This window comes from Orbicella franksi, chromosome 8 (genome assembly GCF_964199315.1).
Source record: "Orbicella franksi chromosome 8, jaOrbFran1.1, whole genome shotgun sequence".
NCBI lineage: Eukaryota > Metazoa > Cnidaria > Anthozoa > Scleractinia > Merulinidae > Orbicella > Orbicella franksi.
In genome coordinates, this window is record NC_138152.1 from 29,127,244 (window position 1) to 29,147,609 (window position 20,366).

The 20,366-nt window shown below is 41.1% G+C and overlaps 2 protein-coding genes across 7 annotated transcripts in view; both read right to left on the minus strand.

The window, feature by feature from the left end:
- The window catches only part of LOC145496102 (uncharacterized), a 492,363-nt gene that overhangs the window by 284,252 nt on the left and 187,745 nt on the right, over positions 1 to 20,366 (minus strand). For all 5 annotated transcript variants that reach the window (XM_081475728.1, XM_081475729.1, XM_081475732.1 and 2 more), the window contains 3 exons: positions 13,143 to 13,247; positions 12,417 to 12,673; positions 5,659 to 5,926 (listed from right to left, as the gene is read on the minus strand). In XM_081475728.1, coding sequence (XP_081331854.1) covers positions 5,659 to 5,926; positions 12,417 to 12,673; positions 13,143 to 13,247 — 630 coding nt within the window. The remainder of the gene's footprint in view (positions 1 to 5,658; positions 5,927 to 12,416; positions 12,674 to 13,142; positions 13,248 to 20,366) is intronic.
- The window catches only part of LOC145496109 (uncharacterized), a 56,187-nt gene that overhangs the window by 30,185 nt on the left and 5,636 nt on the right, over positions 1 to 20,366 (minus strand). Inside the window, exons 6-7 of one of the 2 annotated variants that reach the window (XM_081475742.1) lie at positions 18,245 to 18,498; positions 17,117 to 17,232 (exon numbers count right to left, since the gene is read on the minus strand). The exons of the other annotated variant lie outside the window; for it this stretch is intronic. Of the exons in view, the coding sequence (XP_081331868.1) occupies positions 17,204 to 17,232; positions 18,245 to 18,498 (283 nt within the window). The 3' untranslated portion in view covers positions 17,117 to 17,203. Of the gene's footprint in view, positions 1 to 17,116; positions 17,233 to 18,244; positions 18,499 to 20,366 lie in introns of those variants that run through there. 2 annotated transcript variants of the gene reach the window in all.

The window sequence follows — 20,366 nt, forward strand, 5'->3', positions numbered from 1 at the left end:
ATAAACGGATTCTTGACTTAAAAAACTTGAAATTATGGAAAAACCGGTGCGCGCGCGTAAACAACTGCGAAATTACCAAAGACAATTCAATACGTGCGATTATATTAAGGCGTAAAGCTATATAATGCGCCGAAAAATATTTGGAAACCATTATTTGCGTTACTTTAAGTTAGAATTCTACTAAACATGCTAAAACAATTAGATTATTCGCTCTCGATTTCTATCAGGTGATAGTTGATTCAGCCTTCGGCCTCATCAACTATCACCTGATAGAAATCTCGAGCTCATAATCTATTTGTTAAAAATGAAGAGAAATTTTGCAAATATACTCAGAGACTTCTAGAAAATAGCCAATAGAAATTACGCGCACTGATTGGTTAAAAATCGTGTCTCGATAAAAACACAGAACTAGCACGAGCTGTTGACGTAATCATTACGTCATTAATGGTAACTCTCTTTTCTCTCGCCATCCGATGGCGAGAGAAAAGAGAATTTACATTTTGATGATCAAAGTAACCGAGTTGCTTTCTTTTTTTCGCCGCCGCGGAATTTTCTAAAAGAAGTAGACAACATGTCCTGCGTGTTTCCATCGTGTTATAGAAACACTCGTGATAGTTTGAGAGAACTCATAAAACCTGTGGAAACAGGCGCCTGTCGCCTCGTGTTTCTATTTAACAATTAGATGATTCTCACTGTCGAGGGCGCAGCCCGAGTCAACTACGACACAGAAATAGAGAGCGTTTAATCTAGTATATATCTACTAGTCGTTCAAAACTTCATCTAAATCAGGTCTCCAGATCCTTAGATAACGCAAAGAAGCGGTCGTCATTTTGTTAACAACTGATACTGCTACGCTACTCTCTGCCTACAACAGAATAGATAGTGAGTAGAGTAGCTAATCAGAGAACGGCATTCGTGATAGAACACTAGTAGATTGATAGCAAAACTCGACAAAAACAAGGTACATATTTTCTATTTCTTAAATAATATACAACTTATAAAAATACATAATGAATGAAACGAGATCAATTTCTTTTCCAGCGGTGGCTATCGATCAAATGCTGTTTGAAAGCTCCGATGCGCTTGGTCCTCAAAAAACGAAAAGACCATTCTGTCAGCTTAAAAACTAGTTTACAAGTTTAAAGATTCTTTGAGAGCCAGAAGTCCGTGATGAGCCAATAAAATAGTGAGATTTGAAATACCTTGAAACCATTTGACGGTTAACATTGAACTGCCTCTTTTCGGACGGTTTACAGCAAAAATTGCAGTTTTTTGACGGTTTTCGGTTAAATTTTGGGCTGTTTGACGGCTGACGGTTAACCCCATTAAGACCCTCCAAGTTTATTTGTTAAAGTAAATATCTTTATGTACAATCTTCTAATCCAAATCTCAGAATGAGTATCCGTTTATTATTTGCTATTCGTAATCTAATATTGAGTATTCTTTGTTATTATTTACGATTCAAAGGAAACTTTTCTAGGAAAGTCATGGGGGGTAAAAAAACAACTGATCCCTCACAAAAGAAATTTGAATTATACAAGGAATTCTCTTTCCTAGCCTGCGAACAGGCTCATGTTTGAGGAACACACGTGCAGGCAGCAAAGTTTAGCCTCGTTCCCACGGTCCCCCTCTCTCACTCTTGGGAGGAGGACAGAGAGACCCTGGGAACAACAGAGATCAGAGATCAAGGCAGGCTGACTTCCTTTAGGCACCAGACTCCTCGCTCGCTGACTCGCACTTCGCCGCTCACGCGTGTGACTCAAAGGTGAGCCGGCTCACAGGCTATCTCTTTCCTGAAGATGAAAACCAATGCAGAGACTTCTGAGAGGGACTGGAGGCTACCTGGAGCTCTTGAATTTACCCAGGCCACAGCACCGACTTCCAACATTTATTTGCTGAAATGAAAACACAATTTTGCTGTGTGAGTAATGCAACAGAACTACACGGGAAATATATCACATTAAAGCAAATAAGAAAATATTTTCATTCTTCAAACCATATTATTGTCTTACTTAATATCCCAAATTTCTTAGAAGGACGAAGTCCTGTTGTAAATTAAGGTTGCCATTTGATCTTTAATTAATTTTGTCACAACGAGGAGAGTAAATCCAGAATCATCAGATAAAAAATGACAAAAACTCAAAAGATTTTCATGTTAATGCTGCACCAGGGAAAGAACCCTGTAAGAGAGCTGACTCGTCTCCAGTCTTCTTCATACAACACGTGGCACGGCACAAGGGGAAAAGTGCGAGGGGGGGGGGGGGGGCAAGGGGTACCCATCTCACCTTGCGGTTCCATCTCGCACTGTGCCGCGCACTGTAGGAAGTTGTATGAAGACGAATGGGGACGAGTCAGGTAAGAGAGCGTCCACTAAAAGCTGTATTTCTGACTCGACAGCAAAACAAACCAGCATCAGCTGTTGACCAAATGATCATGTAGAATTTCTTCCTTTGGAATTAAGTTTGTGCATTTCTACATGTGTATCAGAACAAATCAAGATCTTGGTAGCAGAGGGTTGTCAATAGTAACTGTTCCTGAAGCTGTTACTGACCTGACTGAATTGGAGGAAATTGACTTGTCAGATAATTATCTGGAAGAATTACCAACAAGTATTAACAAGCTGAAAACTCTGAAAACGCTGAGATTAGACGAGAACCAGTTGAGAGAACTTCCTCAAGCCATTGCTGAGTTGAGTAACCTGACCGTGCTTAGTGTGAGTAACAACCAGTTGTCTGTTCTACCTTCAAGGAACTGAGGGGACTGTGCTTGAGTAGTAAACAGTTGACTAAATTGCCTAATGAGATTGATGAACTGAAGAAGCTGGGATGGCTGGATGTGAGAATGGAGACTGGAGACTGGACTTGAGTAATAACCAGTCGACTTCATTGCCTGATGAGATTGGTGAACTGAATGGAAGGAGCTGATATGGCTGAATGTGAGTAACAATGAGCTGACAGTTTTATCATCACACAAAACATCTCAATAAACTCTGGGTACAGTTGTGGGGTGATAACCAGTTGACTAAATTGCCTGATGAGATTGGTGAACTGAAGTTACAATTGTTATTGGAGACGGCGTTTTAGATCTTAGTAGCCGAGGGTTGTCCAAAGTTCCTGAAGCTGTGTCTGACCTGACTGAATTGGAGGAACTTGACTTGCCAGATAATTATCTGGAAGAATTACCAACAAGTACTAACAAGCTGAAAAATCTCTTACGGCTGACATCAGAGGTGAACCAGTTGAGAGAACTTCCTCAAGCCATTGCTGAGTTGAGTAACCTGACCGTGCTTAGTGTGAGTAACAACCAGTTGTCTGTTCTACCTTCAAGGAACTGAGGGGACTGTACTTGAGTAGTAACCAGTTGACTATGTTGCCTGATGATCTTGGTGAACTGAAGGAGCTGGTAGGTAGTGTTATATGATGGGAGTAAAAAGAAGCTGACAGTTTTATCATCACACATAAAACATCTCAGTAAATCTCAAATAGTCCTGAATAATGAACTTGAGTAGTAACCAGTTGACTACACTGCCTGATGAGATTGGTGAACTGAAGGAGCTGGAATGGCTGGATTTGAGAATGGAGACTAGAGAATGGACTTGAGTAATAACCAGTTTACTAAATTGCCTGATGAGATTGGTGAACTGAAGGAGCTGGAAAGGCTGAATGTGAGAATGGATTACTGGAGACTGGACTTAAGTAATAACCAGTGGAAACTGGTAAATTGAATGAGACCATAGTATTGGATGTGGGTAAAATCATGCTGACAGTTTTATCATCACACATAAAACATCTCAATAAACTCTGGGTACTGTTGTTGAGCGATAACCAGTTGACCACATTGCCTGATAATATTGGTGAACCGAAGGAGCTGGAAATGCTGCTTGTAACTGGAAATCCTGTAACACTGGAAGAAATGAAAAAGGGTGTGAAAATACAGAAGAAGATTTGAAGCCAGGCCTGGCACAAAACAGTATGTGTGTATACCTGTACCTCTTAGGGATTCTTTTCAAAATTTCTGATGAGCATCCCTGTCTTTTTTATATGGGAATCACACTCCTCCCCAGGTCTCACACCAAAACAGTGGCACAAGAAAAGAGAATTTACATTTAGATTAACAAAATAAATGAGGGACTATCTTTTCTTTTTATTGCTTTTTAATGCTGGAAATAGAAAAAATTCATCCGTGTTTCTATTGAGCTATAGAAAACTCATGAAAGATTGAAAGAACTCAAAAAGCACTTTCCTAATCTTTCACTTGTGTTTTTATTCAACAATTAGATTATGAGCTTGAGATTTCAATTGCATGATACTTGACAAGAGCATAGTCCGAGTGAACTAACACCCAAAGAAATCAAGAGCAAACAATCTAATTGTTTTAGTATAAATCTACTAGCTGTTGAAAAATCTATCTAAATCCTTTTCACAGACACCTTGAAAATGCAAAGAAGCAGCTGGCATTTTGTCAACAAGCGCACACTGCCATATTACTCACTATCAACTGAATAGATAGTGAGTAGTATAGCCAGTCAGAGAACAGCATTTGCGATAGAACGCTCGTGTACTCAATAAAAACACAGAATTTTTTGTTCAATGTTTGTTGAGGTCTTGCATGTCATAAAATAAAAATAATCATAAAACAACTTACATTTTGTTAGCACCAATGCTTGCAAGTATGAAGTTCTTGTATTACCTTGTGATGTTGCCACTAAACAGAACACTCATGTTCACCAGCAATTCATTGAACAATCTTTCCTCTGGCTTATTACTATGAAATCTATTTACTACCAATCTTTGTAGTTCTACTATCCTGCAATTCTTTGATGGTTTTTAAATTGAAGTTTGAAGCTAAGTCACAAGTTGCTTTATTGTCAAAATTTGATTCTAATCAGACTTGCTCTGCAAACCTGCAAAGAGAATAAAAACAAAACTGAATAATCAGAAAGTAGTAGCAGCTATTGAATTGTTGTTCAGGCCCACTTGACGGGGGGCATTAAATCATTCTACGACGATGAGAGTGCAGGTAACCTCCCTTGAGCAGTTTGGTGAGAATCATAGAAAATAAGAAAAACCCGATGATTGATAACATTATGCAACACAGAGGAGGATAAAAAGTCTACATCTTCCAAACTTATTTCAATCTACTCACAATGTTGTCAAAATCCCTGTTATATTATATCAATATTTTCTCTTGATCTTAGTTGCAAGATCTGATCAGCTGATAAACCATGTAGGAATCAGAAAACTGTGTTTCAATATTTACAAGCATTCAATCGTAATCATAAATTAGTGTTATACATGGCTTCGGCTTTATTTGTTGATTAAATTAATGATAATTCTCTTCAATAAAACAAGTAATTTACGTTCCTAGGAAACATACAAATTTGTTTATAATCACAATAAAATTATAAATCTTTAAAAAGGAGGAGCAGTTTACATACTCCGGAGAAATATACAAAATGATATACACGACAAACAGACTTAATGTGCACAGTGTGAAGTAGTAAGCTTGGCCTTGTATGAGTTGAAATGATATACATTACCAACAAACTGTCTCATAACACAGTGTGATGTAGTAAGCTTTACCTTGTATGAGTTGAAATGATATACATTAATTACCAACAAACTGTCTTATAACACAGCATGTTGCATGAAGCCTCACCTTGTTTGGGTTGCAGGCTGACGTAGTGGACTTCATGAACATGGCCCAGCACAAGTGGGTTGGTGCTGCTCACGTGACCATCAGGCCTGATAGTAAGGTCACGGTGATTTGACTGACTGCTAATCACGTCAATGTATGTTTCATAGCAATTTGCAGTGGCATAGAGAATCACATGATCACCCCATGTGCCATCTTGCTCCATGTTTGTACGATAATCAGCCCATGATCGATATCCATCAATGAAGTTAAACAGATCTGTTCCATCTGGCTGTAAGAAGAGAGAATAAAAAAACTAACTTTTAATGAGGTCAGTAAAGATGGATTCTATCAAGTGTGATGACAGACATGTCCCTTTCTAAAGTAACTTGTATAATGGACAACCAGTATAAATGATGAAATCATTTTCACAGCAATTTAAAGACAACTACTGGTAATCAGATCTCTGAAGAAATTAAATTGAATTCCAGCTTGGTCTTGAGACAAGTAGCTCTACAATTTTGCTTCACCTGTCAAGTCTTAGTTTGCTCTTTTAATGATTTAATTGGCACACAACTTGCCTGATCCCTTGCCTAACGGTGAGACGGAAAAATTGCTTGCCCAGAAGTAGAATCTACTTGTCCTGAATGACCGGACAGCACTTTTTTGATCTCTGCTAATGTGCGGGTCCAGAATGTACAGTACCGTATTTACCCGTGTATTAGTCGATCCCGTGTATAAGTCAACCCCCAATTTTTGAGGCCAAAAACTAGATTTTCTTAATTTCCAGGTAAGAATTTCTTGGAAAACTTATCTTGTATTTCTTAAAATTATCTTTCAGCTACCACAGATATGTAAACAAATCACAGCATGTTTCAATGCACAGTTTTAAAGCTTATTATGGCACGTATACGAGCGTTTTACCCAGTTTAGCAACACATGTGCATGCAGACTTTTCGATGATAATTTTTGTAAAATGCTCACAAAAATCAAACGTAAGGATTTCAAACAAGCCTTTTTAAGTGCGAAGAGATTAAAAGTGGCTTTACAAGACAGGCAAAACACCAAAGAAGCTCACGACTTTCAGAACGACGCCATAAACAAAGTGCAAAGCGTGTGTTGGGAACTTGGTAGTCAAGCCTTGAAATCGGTCAAGTACTGGTACAGAAGTCCTCGCACTCGTAGCCTGCCAGGTTACCAAGCAGAGAAGTTCCAAGCGCGAAAGATATTTTCTCAGAGCGGCTTTACCACAGCTTTATTTAAAGGAAAAATATTGGTTCTTTATGACAAAATTGAGCCAGTGAGTGTCTACAAGATCCAGGTTAAAATTTAACGAATAAATGTTGATGCATTTTAACTTGAAGCTCTGATATGGAGAGACAGATCGCTAAGCGAACGTACGTTGTAAACTGTGCTGCCGCTTATCACATGTTTGTTAACAACTGCATCGCAAAATGGAGGCTGGGTGCCTGTGATATCCAGGAGCTTCCACTATTGGCAGCCAGCTCCTAGATGGAGACTGCTCCCATGGCTGGCAAATCCTGGCAAGCCAGCCATGAGCCCCCACGCAGAAGGGAGAGCAGGCACCCGTCACACTGTGTGAACAGTGGAAAAGAGGGAGGGAAATGGGGGGGAGGGAGGAAGCCTTGAAGATGAGGTCCCATGAACTGCCACGCAAATAACACGCTAGCGCCTGTAACACTAAACACACTTCAGTCAAAGAGCACATGGGATCTGGCGCATGCCCATGTATGAAACGCCGCTGACTCCAGACAACACTGGTGCTCTTTGTTGTTAACTCCGTTAAATTGCATTTAACTGCATTTAACAACTGCATCGCAAAATGGAGGCTGGGTGCCTGTGATATCCAGGAGCTTCCACTATTGGCAGCCAGCTCCTAGATGGAGACTGCTCCCATGGCTGGCAAATCCTGGCAAGCCAGCCATGAGCCCCCACGCCAAGCCGGAGGACCTCCGAGCAGCGCGCTAGCCAGCTCGGAGAAGAGAGGGGCTCATGGATGGGGAGGCCAGAGCCCCGAGAAAAATGCCCAAATCCGTAGGCACCCAGTAACTGGCAAATTAGTGACAAAAACCATACCTGTTAGGCAAGTCGTTCAGCTACTGAAAGGATGGTTTCCACAGGTGTGCGCACATATAACAAGTAAGCATCACTCGACCAGTGACCCATTGTCTTAATGAGATAATCAGGAACACCTCTCTGGGCAGCAGTTGTAGCGGCTCCAATTCTAAAACTATGACCCGAGAACTTTCCAGGAATACCTGCTGCCTGTAGAGTGGTTTGAAGAAACGAGGAAAGCCGAGATCTAGAAAGAGGAGAGCCATCTTGGTGAATAAAGAGAGGTCCGGTGCCTGGCCCACGAAGATGAAGGTAGTTTGTTAATGCAGTCACAGGACAGAGAGGAAGGGAACCACGGCCAAGATAGATGAAACAACCCTGCCTGAAAGGATCAGTCTTTGCACACTTGATTAACACTTGAAAGCTTTGGGGATTGGTGGAGGAATCTACTTGAAGATCTGCCGCGGTCAAATGAACAGATGGATCAAAGGTACCATTTGTTGTAAATTCACCAGCTCTAAGAAACCCAAAGAAGCCAAGACAGCAGGCTGCCCATAGCATGACACTGTCAGGGTTGATAAAATCTAAAGACTTGTGCAAAACAGACATAAGGTCGGCTGTCACTGGTTGGCGCTGAGGGAGATTTGGGCCCTGATGACGTTTGATCCCTCGTAAGAGACGCTGAAGTTGAAGACGGTTGACAATTGGGTCTGGGAAGCCATAGTCAATGTGTAAAGAACGGACTGCAGACAAATATACTTTAATGGAAGAATGGTGAAGATGATCTGCTAAATGGGTACAGAAGCGCATCAGAGTTTGTTCACTGGCTGGTGAAAGAGGCTGACTTGGCTCGAAGGGAGTATCCTGACTACAAAAATCTAAGAACTGACGTTGAGCCGAAGCATAAACTTGGCGAGTAGAAGGTGCGAGGCCATTGGTCAAATAGAACTGGCATTTATCTGTCAAATTACGGGCAGCTGAGCCAGCAGCGTTAACGGAATTGGAGTCGCCCCAGGAGCTGCATGAGGAGCAAGATGATGGAAACGCTGAAAATCAAAACGAGATAAGGCATCAGCAATCGAGTTGTCTTTACCTGGCGTATGAGAGGCAGTAAAGGCAAAGGAATGTCGGGCTGCCACAAGTGACAAGTGACGGAGAAGAACCATCATGTTCGGATCCTTCGTGGTGCCCGAATGCAAAACACTAACGACTGCCATGTTGTCGGAGCAGAACTCAACTCGTTTAGAAGCCCATCGGTGGCCCCATAGGGAAGCTGCAATAACCACCGGAAACAACTCTTTGTAGGCAATTGCCAAGGGATGCTGAACAGCTGACCATTCGCCCACAAACCATTCATGATCACAAATTGCACCATAACCCCGAGCACCAGCAGCATCTGAGGAAACGTAAAATTCAGGCAAGGTTGCCCACTGTGAGGAAAGCAGGAAACTGAGACCACCCCAAGAATGGAAAAATTCTCGCCACCAACGGAGGTCTAAGTGAAAGTCTTGGTTGATCCTAATTGGGTGGCTATCACATCGAAAGGCTGACAATAAATTGATCATGCGTCTCAAGAAAGTACGCCCCTGAGGAACTACTTTACATGCGTGCTGGAGATTGCCAATGAGAGATTCCAGCTCCTTCCGTGTGCAATGTTGTTTGAGGGACCAGGCTTCCAGAAGTGCAGCAATACGATCAAACTTATCCTGCAGCAGACGGGCCTGAAGTGAGAGAGAATCGAGCTCAATACCGAGCACAGTTAAACAAGTGGATGGCCCCTCCAATTTGTTCGGGTGAAGAGGAATACCCCACTTTTTAAATAGCTTAACACAAGTATCAATATTGTTCTGGCAAACAGGTGAGTTAGGAGGGCCCAACGTATGGAAGTCATCCAGGTAGTATAAAAGAAAACTCACATTATAATTGTGTTTGAGGATCCACTCGAGCATATCTGCAATGGACGAGAAGATGAAAGGAGCAGAGCGTAGTCCAAATGGAAGCGCCATATCAATAAAATATTTCCCACGCCACTTCATACCAAGTAGGTAACGATCATCAGAATGGACAGGGACATTACGGTAAGCACTTTCCACATCGAACTTTGCCAACAGCGTTCCTCTGCCGTGAAGCATGATCCCATCGATGATATCATCAACCTTCATATACTGCACTGAAAAGGGTTCTTTTGGAATGCCATCATTGACACTATGGCCTAAAGGACTAGACAGATCCAAGATAAGCCGCCATTTTCCAGGCTGGTACTTCTTCGGGATAATTCCAAAGCGACTCACATGGAGGTTTGGGATAGGGGCTATAGCAAAGGGGCCAGCTACACGGCCTTTGTCGAGTTCCGTGAGGAGATACTGGTCGATGACTGAAGGCTGAAGGGATGCTGAAGGCATATTTTTATTCTCCGATTTTAAAGATACCGCCTGAGGGTCAAAACCCAGCTGAAAACCATTTGTGAGACCTGAAATCACGTACTCCACTTGCGTTTGGTCGGGGTAAGAACACAGTTCATGCCGAAGTTCCTCCGCGTCTATGGGGGTTACTCTGGATGGGGGGACCAGGTCTTGCTGCGGGGCGCCCAAAATGGACAAAGAACAAGAGGGCAAAGCATGGTGTGCCACTTCGGAGGGCATGTCATTACCAAAAGCATCTTGTGGTGCAGGAACAACAACATTAACAGGAACAGGAATCAAAAAATTTGAAAAGGAAACTGAACAAGATGAATGTACGCTATTTACATGTGGTTTGGATCCCACTTCAACGCCGCAGACGTTTGCTTTGGGATGGGGGAGTTGACTGGGAGCGCCGGTAGGAAGAGGTTGAGGCCCGAAATGGACAGTTGACACATGGATGATCACCTTCACATTTCTCACAGCGATGGAGGTACCGGCATTGACCAAAGGTCCAGCGACAGGTGCCATCATTCCAAGATCGGCAAAAGGTGGATGAACCGGCTATCGAAATTGAAGCTGAAGACGAAGTGGTTGGCTGCTGGCTTGACTGGGGAAGAGGTGACGAAAGAGTATGGAAGTTGTACAAATCATGGTTCATGTGAGACCAGTCCACCAAACCTGCAGCAGCTGCGTCCTTGCGGAATGCAACATCGCAATGGAGCCAAGCCTTCCCAGGGAACTGGCGCGACGTCTTGAGAATTAGCAGCTTGTATTGTGTCATGTCCTGCCATCTGGAAGAATGAGCACAGCAGAAGATCCACGAGTACACAGTAAATGCTTCAACCCATGTCACGATATCAGTGATCTCTTGCACCCTTTTCTTGGAAGAACTCACGAGAAGTTTGCCATCAAGGTACGTTTGGGGCTCTGTCTCCTGGGCTTTCAAGTTCTCTGCTAGCAAGTCAGCAAGATCCACAAATTGGCCAGACCTAATTTTTGTCACCAGCTTCTCCGGGATAGGGGAATAACCGGGGCCAACAACAAACGGCCTATTCAGGGATGTTGAGGTAGAGGCAACGGAGGAATTACAACCAAAGGAGACCAATGGCGTGAAAGACTGGTTGGAAGAAGGCAATCCATTCGCAGCACCACGAGAACCAAACAACGATGGCGAAGATAAAGAAGAATTGCCTAACGTGCAGTATGTTGAAATAAAGGGAGGAACGACCAAATTACCTGAGGACTGGCCTGCAGAAGAAGGCAGTGGTTGGTTAATGACAACAGAACCGGATGACGTTGTGCCTGACGCCGCGTTTCCCGCTGTCGAAGAACTCGATGAGTGACTTTGCAAAGCCGCCAAAATGCGAGGTAACGTATCCCCCAAAGCTTGTGAAAATGCTTGACTGAGGTCCTGTTGAGAGAAGACGAAGGAGGGCAGAGTGGACACCGGAGTCGAAGAAATGGGAGGACGTACGACCGAAGAGGGAGAATCGGCTGAAGAAGAAGGCTGACTTGAATCCAACATGGCGGCCACACTGTTGTTTGTTGCACGACGATGTGCCATACCAAACGAAAGAAACAACGGCAAGATTCGAAAAAACGACGAACGAAGAACAAATAATGCACACGCTACTCAGGGAGGAAGCCTTGAAGATGAGGTCCCATGAACTGCCATGCAAATAACACGCTAGCGCCTGTAACGCTAAACACACTTCAGTCAAAGAACACATGGGATCTTGCGCATGCCCATGTATGAAACGCCGCTGACTCCAGACAACACTGGCGCTCTTTGTTGTTAACTCCGTTAAATTGCATTTAACGGCATTTAACATTGAAAGACAATTATTATGCTAATTATTTGACTGGCGCTTGGATCTCAAGTTTTGACCCATGTATAAGTCGAGGGCGAATTTTTGGACTGATTTTTAGGTCTTGAAAGGTCGACTTATACACAGGAAAATACGGTATATCCATACCTACACCAAAGAGGATTCTGAGGGGGTGGGGGGTCTCAACAGCCAAACGTTTAAATGGAAAGCATGAAGCTAAACTGGAAATTCCAGGGGGGAGGGGTTGGTGGAGAGGGGGGTTAGAAACCAAATAACCATTCTTGGTGGAGGAATGGATATTTTCTGGAGCCACACAATCCTAGTATATGGGAATGCAAAATTTTCTACCATCTTAACGGATTCCAAGTCTAATTGCTGGAGTCTGGTGATGTAGAACACATTTTTCCGAGCCACATGTGAAGATTATTTCAACCAGAACATGTATGATGAAAAAAAAAAAAGTTACTAAACTTACCAGTTTTGGGTTCTTTCTGAGGTGCTGCACAATGGATTGTCTTAATTCTGCATGCGAGATCTTGATTCCTTTCACAAGGTTCAGTTGTTCAGACAATGCATAAAACATGCAGTTCCCTGACCCTTCATTGTCAGAAATCACAAAGCCTTTGTCTGATGCAATCTTCTCCAACTCTGCTGATAGCTCAGTATTACTATTGACCTTGCTTACATGGCGTTGCATTTGCTGAAGATTCATGAACATTTGCCCAGGCAGATCTAAAAAGAAACATAAATCAAGGTTATTGCACAGGGGTTACTCAAAGGAACCTTTGGAAGGGAAAGCGACATCTGTTTCTTCAAATCCTATTTGAGACCAAAATCTTTCATTTTTAAAACTCTTAGTTTCCATTAACTGAGTTGGAAAATGGCAGTGTGTAGTATCACATCCACAGCCCCATGGAAAAAGATTAATAAATTCTTGTAAATAAGTTTTTAAGATTTCCATATAAAAGAACTATACCTAATTCCAACCTTAAGTCAATTACTAACAAAACATTTACTGTAGAGCAACATGACAAAATCTGACCACCTTTCAAACCAAAACTGCGGAGAAATCAGACCCTTTGGCTCCCACACACCCATATAGCTCATTTCTGAGAGTAACGCCTCCCCCTGTTCCATTCAATGTTGACAATGTTATTCCAGAAAATATTGCTTCATCCTAATATTGTTGCTACATGCTTACCTGGGGGTAGTGAAGATTCACTAGTGATCTGTGCCACTGCAGACTCTGCTGAATCACTACTCTCACTTGTGGAATATGCTTCATGACTTACAGGTTTTTCTGAAGCTATGACAAAGTTTTAATCAAATTAATCCATCTGTCCCCACACCCCACCAGCTTCTCTACATGCTTCCCTTTTATAGCAAGACAAAGCAACTCTGTTTCAACCCCTAACAGCTCCACCCTAATTTTTGAGTATGTCTGCATCCACCCGACTGGAAAGTACAATTTCTTTTATCAAAAACTTGATAAAGAACTAAAAAACTTCTTAAGGGAAAGTAAAAAGCACACTTAAACTCAGTCCCCCAACTTTTCAGAAGGACACCTTTCTGTACAGAGAAATGGCCTTATATCTTATCTTTGCTCGAACCCCCACCCTAGGCAAAAATTGAACAAGAAATCAAAAGTAGGTACGGAATCTACATTTACTGTTCATAACTGTAGCACGAAATATATGTAAGTGCTTGCATGTTTTAAGGAGTCCACGTACAAGCCAACAGATTTTATAGTAATGTTTTCTGTACATCAAGCATGCAGCATCTTTGCCTTTACGCGATCATTGACAGTTTTGGCATCTCACAAAACATGAAGTGATAAAGTCAGTTATGGTCATATGTTATTTGGGGTTGCATAACTTAATTTCATGAAGCAAGTCACTGACTTTGTTCGGTGCCAGCAAGAGTTCTTCATGACCATAGAACTGTGCTCTGGTTGACCATCAAAGATAACAAGTTTAACAGACTGAGGTGAATTTCAATAATGTTCATAGCCAATTAAGTTCACATGATGACTGCATCCACTTAATAGATGTGACTACTTAGTGGAGGGCTGTTTAACAGAAGGACGCTTAACAGAGGGCTGCTTAATAGAGTAATTATTGATCATAACAATATAAAAACCTTACCATGAACCAAACTCCACATCTTATCAACAAGGGCTTCACACTGTTTCTCCCAGCTGAACTTCTCTTCATAGGATGTCCGCAGTCTTTGAATCTCTTGCAGTCGCTCTGTTCTGTCTTTCAGATGTACAGCTCTAATTGCCTTGGCCCACTCTTTAGGATCAGCAGAATCCACCACAAATGGCTTGCCTAGTGGTAGAGTGCGCAGTGTATCTCCAAATCCCGAGTTTCCACTCACAAGAATGGGAAGACCAGCAGACAAGGCTTCCAATGCAGTTAATCCAAATCCCTCTGTCCTGGACGGCATGATGGCAAGGTCAACTTCACAAAACAACTCTTTCATTCTTTCATTGCTTTGTATGAATGTCCGGACAAACAACTGATTTCTGGAGATTCCACTTTGCAGCAAATTTTCAGCGACTTCCTCCTGTTTCCCTTCAGGTGCCCCAACAAACACCAGAAAACAAGAACTGTCTTTCAGTTCAACTATTGCTCTAGCCGAAATGTCGTATCCCTTGAGACTGAAGTCTTCAGGATCACCACGGCCAAAGGTCAACACCTTAAAGTTGGCACCCTCGTTTGTTGCTTGTCTGATGTCTGAAAATTCACTGAATGTGCCAGGAGTCAGCTGAATGATATCTTGGTGTTTCTTGCAAGAGCGCAGATAAGAAGAGTATGCTGCCTGCAACTTGGGTCCAACTGCGACAACCGCATCTGCCAATTTACACAAGTCTACTTCGGTTCTGTTCTTCTCTTCACCTTTGGAAATGGCCTTTGGATAGTTTTTGTACATTCCAAGTTCTTCAGGAGCAGTATGCACTACTTGCAACCACTTACAACCATGCAACTCTCTAATGACCTGGGCTTGTTTACCAAGCTTCCCTCCATGACCCACTATGATGTCAATGGCAAGGTCTCTTGGTGGGAAACTCAGCCAGTCAAGGGGGTCATCATAGCCTGGACGTCTCTCTGCTTCTCTAATGGACACTTTGTGGCTTTCAGCAGTCCTCTTCCCCTCTTCAGAACAGGAATATTGTGGGACTAAGAGGGTGACATTTACTTGCTCGTGCTGGGCCAATTCTGTGGCAAGCTGTCTGTTTACGGTTGACAAGCCTCCTTTAGATGAATCCCACTCACTGGCCAATAGAGTAACACTCAATGCTGTACCTGATTTCCCTTGATTGTCTTTTGCAGGTGCATCTTGTGTAGTGGAAACTCTGGCAGAAGGACTCAAATCCTACAAGAGAACCACACCTACAATTAAAGCTGGACTCCAGATCAAGGAGTCCAGGTTTGAGACTTGGCAGGGTCACGGTGTTGTGTTCATCGGAGACACAGTTTGCTCTCACAGTGTCTCTCTCCACCCCAGTGTATGATTGTGTACTATACTGGGCATGGCAAATTTTATACTGTGTGTAACGGTGCACTGGACTAGCATCCTCCAAGGGGAGGTAAAAATACACCTATTGCTTAATGCTACAGGAAATTAGATGAACTCTACCAGTATGGGACTCTTTAAGCCTGATAAAGACTTTCAAAATAAAAGACAATGGGTTTACAACCAATCAGCAAATAATGTTCTGTAGCATTTTAATGATTATTTTCAACATTAAACAGTCAATTTTAATCTTTTGTGATTTTTATAAGTGAACTGGCCTTTATCAAATCATTTCTCCAGAGATATAATTGAACCTCCAACATACATAGCATTGTAGTAAAGACCTGCAGGCAAAATAAATCCTAGGGGTGAGGATTGAGGAGGAAGAACTACTTAAGAAAGGGGCAGTACTCAAGGAGGTCCAATCCCTCAGCCACTAAACATTTTTCTCAGAAAAGGTGATCCTTTCAGATTCCCTCCATACAACATGGTACCTAGGGAGGGAGGGGATTACTCAACAAAGTTTTATAATGGGAGTTGCTACTAAACAAAGTGGTGCTCCTTTGACATACTACAGTAGACAAAAAAGGAAGGTTACCCCAACCATTTGGACTACACTGGTAGATATCCTACAGGAACCTAAAACAGGATCCCAAAGGATCTTGTGTAGGGTCCTAAAGGAGTTTTTGCAGGATCTCTTTTAATTCCACAGCATCCTAACTAAAACACCATTCCTAGTTAGTATCCTAATGAATCCCACCAGACCATGTAAGATCTGGTACATTAGATTTAACTCGTCGTATTCTTCAACTTGTGAAATTCCTAACTCCTTCCACACAGAGCTCGCTCTATATTCCATTATAGACAATATCCCTTAAACCCTAAGACGACACAGGGATGGCCACTTTTTGTAAAGTAGACTGATTTTTCCATCAAGTATATTATAGATCATATAAGTCACATACCTGGCTTGTTCTCTTTAAGAACCATTTCTCCAGGCCATGGACAGTGCGTACTTTGTCCCAGAACCTCTTCTTACAGATCAGTGGTTGATCCTGTTTTACTTCAAGAAGGTGGAAGCACTCCTCGTCAACACATGACATTCTTCCATGGTTGGAACACTCTTGATTACCCTTATCTCTCCCTTGATGACAGTATGGGCAGGCAACACACAACTCACACTGCAGTCCGCTTAGGTATGGCAGTTCCTGTGACAAGGTTTGCAAAGTTTTTTCTACAAACTTGCGCACTTGTGTAGCTAGTTCTTCTGACTTCTCTGCTGACATCTGATGACTTTGTTCTTGTAAATTTCTTAGAACAATCTTCACAAAATTCTTCTTACAAATGAGAATGAAATGATGGAGTTGTTTCCCAATAAAGAAACAAGCTCCATTTTGGTACAGCTTTGGCTCCTCCATGGGCCAATTCTTCTTACAACACCAACGAATGGTTTGCGACACAAGCTGTGAGAACAGACCATGAGGGACAAAGCCATGCACAAAGTGGAGATACAAAGGACAAGGATCAGTGTGAAATGGCTCTATTTGACAGAAATCTTCAGGTGATGGTTCAAGTTGAGCTGGTACAAAGTACTTTACGTCACTTGGGGAGGGTGAGAACTTGGCAATCAAACCAAACTGCTCCATCATGTTCAAGATGTCATTTTTGATAACACCTTGTTGAATAAACTTGGAAAAGACATGATCGACATGTTCCATGCAGAGGATGCCGTTTTTCTTCAGTTCATCCCAGTACTTGGCGTGCACAGGATCCTACGAAAAATTATCAGAATGACAGTTGTAATTACATGCATAAAGCTACCTGGCTACTTTAGCTACACTCGAGGCTAAAGATTTTATTCACAATGGCATCCTTGTAAGTACACTTAGCAGTCTCTCAAATAAGGAATGATTTTATGTCAAAACATGTAACAGTTACTTATTAAAACCAAGATTCTGGAACATACGTTCATTTTAAACATATACTGAGAGATGTTTCTTCATGTAGTACTGACATTCCTAGCATATGATAAGTTTACTGAGTTAAGTCCCAACGTAGATATAACAATACAAATATGACAAAATATTTAAATCACCTCCACTCAAACATGTTGCATTTAGGCAAACATCACACATGCATTCTTTACGCACCCCTAACATGTTAAAACGAGTTTTTGCAAAAGCATTAGCCTTTGTTATTCATAACCAATATTCCTTTTGTAATGCATTGCTATGGCCAACAATTAAGCAGGACTCCAGCTCAAACAAAGCTGTAATTTAAGCTCAAACAAGCTCAAACAAATGCGCGATTCCACGCTAAGCAAAATTCAAATCAAAACACAGAAAATTAACAAGCACAGTTGGAAAATACAGCTTTGTATCTCTTCCTCTGAAATAAGGTGTCCTGGTGTTGACAAGATGACAAAAAAATTTGAAAACGTTTGCATCAAACCATCACTAGTTAGCCCACAAATTTGAACCTGTTGACACCCCTATACAATTTGAAAATATTTACATTTGATATTTGGTTTTCCTAACTTGGTGATTAATCAGTTAATTTACAAGTATCTAATAGGCACTGCATCATGTAGAATGATATCATTTTCTAAAGGGGCCAAATTAATAGAAAGATGAACAAATGCATGTTTGTGTATATACCACAGTGTACATACTGTAACTTAATGTTTTTCAGCTATACAAATATTAAAAAAGTGACAACAACCACTTGAGGAAAATATCAGGTAAAGGTTGAGCACTGCAATTTCTAACATTGAAATTATTTTACCTACCATTTCATCAAAGTGTGGAATGGTTATCAGCTGCTTCAATAGGTCAATCAGCCACTGAGCCTTCAGAACAACTGTACTGCGATGCTTGATAATCATACCAAGGCCATGGTAGAAACTGATCATGCCAGCAAACTCATCTGCATCTTCTATAAAGCAGTGCTTTTTGGCATAGCTTTGGAGTTGCACCAGATTTAGGTGAAAAATCTGTTTGGCAATCAAGGCTTCAATCACCTTTTCAAACAGAAACCATCTAAAAGAGATCAAAGAAAATGAATCACATTACATGACAAGCCATTATTTCTACTATTCATCACTGACATCAAGCTCCTGTTTAAATTGAATAGTTTGTAGACATTATTAAGTGTACAGTTAATATGCATAAGGAACAAAATTGAGTGCATGCAATGGCAATTGATCATTTGTTTTCAAGAATCAAGGAACACTAATATATATTTTAACCCCTTAAGGGCCCATTAACTGATCTTTTCGAGTCGTTGCTAAGGAAAATTTATTCTCATAATTACAACCTCATCATTGAGTTATTTTTTTGTAAAAAAAATACCTCTTAGTTGGCGTGTTGGGTATGTTATGGATGGGTCAATGGATGAGTGAGTGAGTAAGTGAGTGAGTGAGAGATGTATGTATGTCACACGAATCAGATTGGATCTACTATAAACAGTCAATCAAATTTCTTGTTGTAAAGGTAAATGGTATGTAAGAAGATTTGATCCCGATAAAGTTCAGAACGGCCATATTCATTCTTTTATAAAAGAGGAGGAAGTATTCATATATTGGGTTTACTTCGACATTTTCTGTGGGTTAGGCTAAGGATTTTAGTTAAATGAACAAGATGAGCCTTGAGGTTTGAAACAGTTCGTGAGTTAGTAGTATGCAAATGCAACGAGATATTTTTATTTTTAGTTACTAAGGTAACTTGATACTTTTGTTTTTCACAAGGAGTAAATTCAAGGTCACGCATCGTCGCTTCTAGCTCTTAGGACATGTTTTAGAGGGGACGAGACCTAAGATTTGAAACAGTTCTAACGTTTACAATAGTAAGTGTGGGTAACGATTGTTTTGTTCTTGTTGCACGCAAATATAACAAGATATTTTTGTTTCTTAGTTACAAAGTGTAATTTGACACTCTTGTTTTTCACAAGGGAGTAAATTCAATTAGAGCGGACGAATCGTCACCACTCTTTCCCACGAGATGTTTGCTATCTTTAGTAACAAATGGTAACTTAACACTTTTGTTTTTTATATGGAAGTAAATTCAATTAGAGCTGACAAGTTATCGGCTATTGTTTCCAGGATATTAAACAAAAAAGAAGCTTTCATTTCTGGACGGTTTTTACGTCTCTGCAGTAGCAGTTTAATAGTTTTATTTGATGACATTCATTTCAGTCCGATATTTTTAAAGGCAAAAAGTATGAAAACTGTTCCAATGTTCTTTTAAGACTGCGTGGCACCAAGTTAAAGTGCAATTTAATTAAATCAGACTTTCAACGTGTCAGAGGCTTTTTTCTCTTTCTTTCTATTTTCGGTGAAGTTGTGTTGTGTAAAAAGGTAAACTTACAACTCGTATAATATGCAAAAAAGTCTCTATATTTACTTGAGTATTTTTGAGCAAAAATTCCTCTTGGGGGTTGGAAGGGTATATGTGATTGGTGAGTGAGGGAGTTATGCATGTGCGCGTGTCACACCAATCACAGTGCGGGTTGTATCAAAGAACGAATCAAATTGCCTGTTAGAAAATAAGATGGTATCTACATTAATCTGGAGACGTGTCAAATTACTGTAGTTTGTTCGGTCAAACATTTTCTGGCTTACTATTTAGCTATCTTACCATGACCGATGTAACATCGCAACCACAAAAAAAAATGTCAAATTAACCAAATCATGCTCCTATCTCCAACACTTCACACCAAAATATAACTCTTGCACACCTTGTGTGCCTATGTTTTTTACTTAGTTCAGAGTTATTTCATATGTTTTAGTTTCTCATATGTTTTAACCTTATTGGAAGTTACCCTACCAGCGTGCGTGCAATTTACACTACCAGCACACTTTGGTAAGATCAGACAAAGTCACACGGAGTTAGTTTTCTCTTTTATTGCT